This window comes from Barbatula barbatula, assembly GCF_947034865.1.
Source record: "Barbatula barbatula genome assembly, chromosome: 17".
NCBI lineage: Eukaryota > Metazoa > Chordata > Actinopteri > Cypriniformes > Nemacheilidae > Barbatula > Barbatula barbatula.
In genome coordinates, this window is record NC_136780.1 from 12,586,154 (window position 1) to 12,592,805 (window position 6,652).

The window sequence follows — 6,652 nt, forward strand, 5'->3', positions numbered from 1 at the left end:
ATCAATGACATTTCACATTAATGCACTTGGTTAATGCTATCGTTTTAGTTTTTTTGCTAAAAGAGCATTGAATGTTGTATTTTTATGCATTCAAAGTGTGTGCCAGGCATGTGTTGTGGGTTGTGCAGTATGACAGCACACAAACAGCGGGTGGCTGGAGTGTGTCTGCAGCACATGACATGGTGAGATGCTGCTGTCTGCTCCAGCTGTACCCGATCTTTACTCTAGACAGGATGGGTGCTGGTTCATTTTTAATTAGATTCATGTTTGTGCACATTTGTATTTTTACGTGCACATTTCAATTTAACATAACATAAGATTTTATCTGTTATTTTATCGTTTGATACAGTGTATGGTGCACTTTGCATGGCTCTGGACACTGCGTGTGTGTGTAATGTTTGTGTCAGCATTCTGTGTCCGGTCTCTTCACTGTCAAGTCTGCCTCCCCTCACTGGCCCACATTGGGTTTAGATGCACAAAAGAGAGGATCACATGTCCACGAACCACCAGTCCATGGTGGATTACAGGAGGGGCACACATGCTTCCTGCTCCCCTGACCCTATAGAGACAACAACATAGCAGAAAAAAAGAAATACACTTCTTTCAAATTCCTATAGAATTAAATTAATTGGAATATACAAAAATGAAAAGCAAACGGATTGTTGAAAAGAAAGCATACGTTGACTACTATTTTACCGTATATTCATATTTGTTAATCCTCTCCTATAGTAGTATTTTGTAGTCATTCTTCTGGGCCTCGACTGAGTAAGCTTAGCACGTTTTGTGTGTCATTTTTTGCCTTCAAGCTGAGCTTCAGTTTATACTTGAGTACAACTATGGAAATGTTTAATGATTACGTATGAATTTTAATCATTAGTGAATAAAATGGCAATGTCCCCAAGAATCGTAAGTTTCCTGTGTGTACATGTCTGTCCCCAAAAGTACGCTATTTTTTTTTTTAAAGTTTCCTATTCAGGATATTTTTAATGTGCTCCATGGTAATAACACTATATTTGTATTTCATCATTATTTCACACAAATTAAAAATGTTTTGTTGGATTCTATAGTACTGTCTGACACCCTGTCTACACCTGGCATGGAGCGATGCGACAACAAAGTTAAATAGAACCCATTATAACCTATTATCATTTAAAATTTCTCCAAACTGGATGTGGCGCGATACGACCACGACAAACCATTAAAAACAAAGCGTTTTTGTAGATACAATGTTATTGTAATTTAAATTTGTCTGGGCATATTTCTTCGCGACTGGGCATACGACTGGGCATATTTCTTCAGCTGGCTTTTGCGACTAAAGATGATTCTTTTTATCTCCGTTATATTTTTTACTTTTTGATATCAAACATGCACAATTACACTATAACACTATGAAAACCGATTATAATTGTTCATTGTTTTTTCTATCACAAGATGCTAAATTTAGAGTCTATAAATACACACCTCCCATTCTAGATGTAATTAAAGTTTTGCTGGAGAACTAGAATTCATGTTTGGTATAAAGGCCAAGAGAAAAAAAAACCTATTGTATGTTTAGCTCATCTAAAACAGGCCACTTAAAAGAGTGTCTAGCAGCATCAAAACAGATGTCATGGCAACTGAATCAGTCCAAAAGGGCTGTCGCCATGGAAATGATCACAGTACTTCACACGCAGGATGATGAAAGGAAAGAATCGGTGCTATAATACATACACGTGTGCTGTATTTACCGTCTATGGTCATTTGATTAAAGAACTTGTCAAGGAAACACTTGTAACAACAGCAATTGAAGAAAACCTTAATCATTATCCCCAAACTGATCTGCCAGCATTTCCAAAATCTCCTAAACCCTTGTTGCAGTTGATGGACCTGTTGCATGTAAGCCATGGGTTGCTATTAAACGCTTCACGTGTTCAGTTGAACTTGATGTTTATGATACACGCTGCATGGATACCTCACGGCGACCTGCTGTGGAGGTTTATCAGCGTGTGATCTCTCTAATAAGCATTTACTGAGGATGGGGGGGTGATCCCTTTGTGTCCGGCCTCCTGCTGTGTCCTCCTCTGGAATTAATTATCCTCTTTCTGACTGAAGACACTCTTCCATCCCAACCCATGTCCCTTAAACGCACACAAACACACGTTGACACACTAACATCAAGTTAGACGTACACATTAATTGAGGGATTGTTAAACATCACACCACTTGGAATGGCAATAAAAGAGGTAAGAATGAATATTACGCAATTATTAATTATTGAGGACATGTTGATGTTCATTTTATTACGGTTGGCATGTTTGATGTGGGGACATTACGCAAATAGAATTGTTTTAATGTTGAGTCGACGTTAAATGGGTTGTTTTCAACGTTGATTCAACGTAAAATCAATGATGTTTGTTTTCTGATCATCGTAGAATCATCCGATTTTAGAAAAGACCTTATGTCGTGTATATTTATAGTTTGACAAATGGTTGCGAATGCTTTTTGAGCTTGATTTAAAAAAAAAATTATTCATGCTAAATAAACTAAAGTATTTCTGATATAACAAGATTTATAAATCTGACCATATGCTGTATAACATATTGCCAGTTTGAATTTAGAGCTCAGAGACGTTTTAGAGAGTTTAAACATTTTGACTTTAAAAAGTTATTGAGTCATAACTCATTCAACATCATTTTGGAATCATTTGTATGAATTGCTGTCATACAGGTAAATGCATTATTTTTGCTGGTAACTTATAGTAGTGGTAGCAGTTTATCATGCTATATCATATAAATGAATGTAAATCGATTGAGTCTCTTAAATGATTCTAAATGATTTATTGTTGTTTTTGTATTGCCTCTGTTGACATAGGAGCTGAGGAGCCGTCAGTTTTGGCAGGGGGTTCTGGCCGAGGTCCTGGGCTCTCTGGTCTTTGTATCGGCTGTGTTGGGTTCTTTAGTCCCGGGGCCGGACGGGGTCTCCCCAGGGCCCATTTACCCAGCACTGGCTGCTGGTATGGCAACTGTGGTTCTGGGATATTGCTTTGGTGAAATCAGTGGGGCGCAGGTATAAAGAACTGTGATCTATTTAAAGATTTCTATTTCTTTTTGATTTTGATACTTGAAAAAACAAGACTTGAGTCATTTTTGTTCTCAAGTAAATGTATCTTTAAATGTATCTTTAAAATACTTTCTGGATATTTGTACGATACCAAGTAAGAGCTTTGTTTTTTTCAAGTGTATTTGGTCAGTTTAAGTCACGCTATGCTCTTGTTTCAGGTGAATCCTGCTGTGACTGTGGCCCTTATGGCGACACGGAAGGTGGATGTGTTCAGGGCTCTGGTTTATTTGGTTGCTCAGTGTTTGGGTGGAATACTGGCAACTGGTCTGCTTTACCTCTGCCTGCCCCTGAAGTCCACAGCACAAAACTACATTAACAAGGTCAGTCATTAAAAATTCCAACTAAACAAAGTCGCAAAACAAAGAAATGTCTTTGAGATAACAAAAACCTGCCAAGAAAACATAACATTTGTATGTGTTCGGAAGTTTTCCATCCTATAAGTTTGTGTTATGTTGTTCCGAGACAAAAAGTCAAATAGAACATCCTGGGAAATTAACATTTCTGACATGTGAATAATCGCACACTATATATATTTTAAGAACATTATACATTGATATCATATCATCATATCATGTTATGTATGATAACAGGGTTATGGCTAAATCATAAGCTATTCCCTATATCTGGAGTGACAGAAATAAAATTATATGAATTTCATTCACTTTTATACGTGGTGCTATTTTGACCTACGAGATAATTATACAGTTTTTGGTGGTTTAAAGAGATCTTTTATCATTTATGACAACAATCTGAAATTCCATTGACTCATGTCTGTAGGTCCCAGTGGACATGAATGCAGGACAAGCTCTTGGGATGGAGATGCTGGCCACATTTCTCTTGGGTTTTACAGTATTCTCAGTGGAAGATCAACGCAGGAGAGAAGGCAGTGAACCGGGAAACTTGGGGATTGGGTTCGCTGTAACCACTGCCATCTTCATTGCTGTAAGTTTGTGTGTGTCCTTATGTTTTATATGTCTGATTGTTACTAACTTAAAGGGATGGTTCATGACTCTTTGTTCTTTGAAACACAAAAGAAGATCTTTTGAGAAATGTCTCAGTGGTTTTGTGTCCATACAATGAGAGTCAATGGGGATCAATGTTGTTTGGTTACAAACATTCTTCAAAATATCTTCTTTTGTGTTCTGCGGAAGAAAGTCCTACAGGTTTAAAATGACAAGAGAGTGATCCCTTTAACCGCCAGAGACCAATAACTGTTTGTTTAGGGGCAATTCATCTAAAATTCACAATAACACAATAATAGATCAGTGTGAATAAAAGAAAAATTATTAAAAAACAAAAAAGCTTGTTACACTGTTTTGTGTGTGCACTGTTACTTTACTGATAATATGTTTGAATGATATATTGTTAATTATATAAGTATTTAATTACAAGTTTTCTATGTGTTCTCACTAAGTATTGGGCCTGTGGGTTTAGGGTAGATTCTCTGGTGCTAGCTTGAACCCGGCTCGCTCTCTTGGTCCAGCTATCATACTGGGATACTGGGAACACCACTGGGTAAGTAAAGCAATCCCGACAATTTGTATTTTCTATGTCCAAATGCCCATGTTTGATAACTAGAACACCAAATATAAGAGATGTTTGATATTAAAAGTAAGCTTTTATGTTATTCTGAACTTATACCTGAAACACTGATCCCATTTAATTCTTTAGGTTTACTGGATTGGACCAATATTAGGTGCAGTTCTGGCTGGAATATCTCACGAGTTCATATTTGCCCCCAGTGCCTCCAGACAGAAGTTGGTGGCTTGTCTCACATGTAAAGACATTGACATTGTGGAGACAGCAAGCGTATCACGATCTTCCCTGTCCACTGTCACACAAAGTGCCATGAGAAACAAACAAAACAACAAACTTGAGCACAGCTAAACTAAATTTAAATGTAAATGTTTGTAGACCACTTACTTATGTAGGATTAGTGCATAGAACCACATTGGACCAAACTTGTAATCCTGGGTTCTTTAGTTTCATCCTTCACACTGTTTATCATTTATGCTGAAGGAGGACACTGGAAAAAAACATAGTTTTACGGAATTGTTCTGTTTTATTTACAGATGCTTCACATATTTTTGAAATACGTCATTTTACAGAAAACGACTGCAAATTTACAAGAAATGCAGGAAAACATGTAATTAAGTGACAAAACTGTTATTTTTACGTTTTATTTTTTGGGAAATTTTTTTACAGTATATGTTTTTAATATAGTCATAACCCGTCACATTAAGGAAAAACACCGCAAACCATTTCATTGGAAGGAAAATTAGCTTAAGCTAATAGCTTGACTAACTTAAGGTTAGTTGATTTACTGAAACGTGACCTTTCTATCATATTTTAGTTGCATGATAGTTGCTGTTTTCATAATATTACATCATTTTTGGCACATCAACAGGTGAGTTTGACAAAATCCACAGAACTTTTCCCTGTTTCTCAGAAAGTCATCTCCCTCATATACTGTATAGCGTTAAGTCATTTCAGTGAATTTGGTTATTTGGATACTTCTTGTAAATTAACCTAATTCACAGGTTCTTTCCCTGCATAGGCTTTCTTTCTGTAATTGAAATAGTGGTCGTTCTTTTAATGTGTTTTGAAATAGACTATATTGTGAAGAAAACGAAAATGTCTGATGATTTAAAATCAAGCTCTGTTCTGTTGTGACTCTCCAGCTCCCAGAGTATCAAATCTCTATTAATGTCATATTTGTAAATATTCTTTAAAAGCTGTTTTAATATACATTATTTTCTTTTGTGGATCAGAAAATGTACACTTCCGCTTATTATTGTCTTGAGCTATCTATGAATATAATGCTGCATGTGCTGATAATCTTCAGCTTCCATATGGGTAGTTTTAAAAGTGCCAAATCTTTGCCTATGTGGCTTAAGCTTGTTATTTTGGTCCAATTATATTTAAGCAATTCTATCTAAAGCAAACAGCATCAGAATGTTTGCGTGGGTTTCATACCAATATATCAACTATAGTTTCAAGTGTTTAATGCTTTTAAAGTGTTATGTATGTCTGCAAAGCTGGTGTGATAATATCGCTATATCTTATTTCAGTTCTTTTTGATAAAATAACAAAATAAAAAGGTGTTTTCTCGCAAGTTAACTAATGTAATACTATTGCACATTTGGGATTTTCATGCAGGTCACATACAGCTTTCCTCATTCTACACTCATACTAGACTGTGCAAAATACATGCAATTAATATTTTAAGCTAATAATAACATTTTATATTAAACATTAGTGTTTGTTTACTGTTCATACAGAAGCACCATCACACAATATCACATTATATTTTACACTATCTGCTTGAACATTAACAAATTATTGAGGATGTAAAGAGGAAATTTTGTATTTCACATTTATTACATTTGTCAGACATTCAAGAAGTACTGTACCCATTTCAGAAAGGAACAATAACAATAAATCATTTATAATTTTCCATTATCTTATACTTTTAAATCAGTATTAAACCGTTCTACACATACGCCATAACATAGGAGCTCCAATATTACACACTTTCACACATATGAACTTC

At 35.7% G+C, this 6,652-nt stretch overlaps 1 protein-coding gene across 1 annotated transcript; it reads left to right on the forward strand.

Moving 5' to 3' along the window:
• Positions 1-2,207: 2,207 nt before the first annotated feature.
• On the forward strand, positions 2,208-6,217 carry LOC306906275 (aquaporin-4; the record flags this gene model as incomplete). The annotated part of the gene is made up of 6 exons (XM_079477540.1): positions 2,208-2,222; positions 2,851-3,045; positions 3,258-3,419; positions 3,877-4,041; positions 4,534-4,614; positions 4,771-6,217. 6 exons carry the CDS (start codon positions 2,208-2,210, stop codon positions 4,984-4,986), a joined length of 834 nt encoding a protein of 277 aa, XP_079333666.1. The 3' UTR covers positions 4,987-6,217.
• Positions 6,218-6,652: the final 435 nt, after the last annotated feature.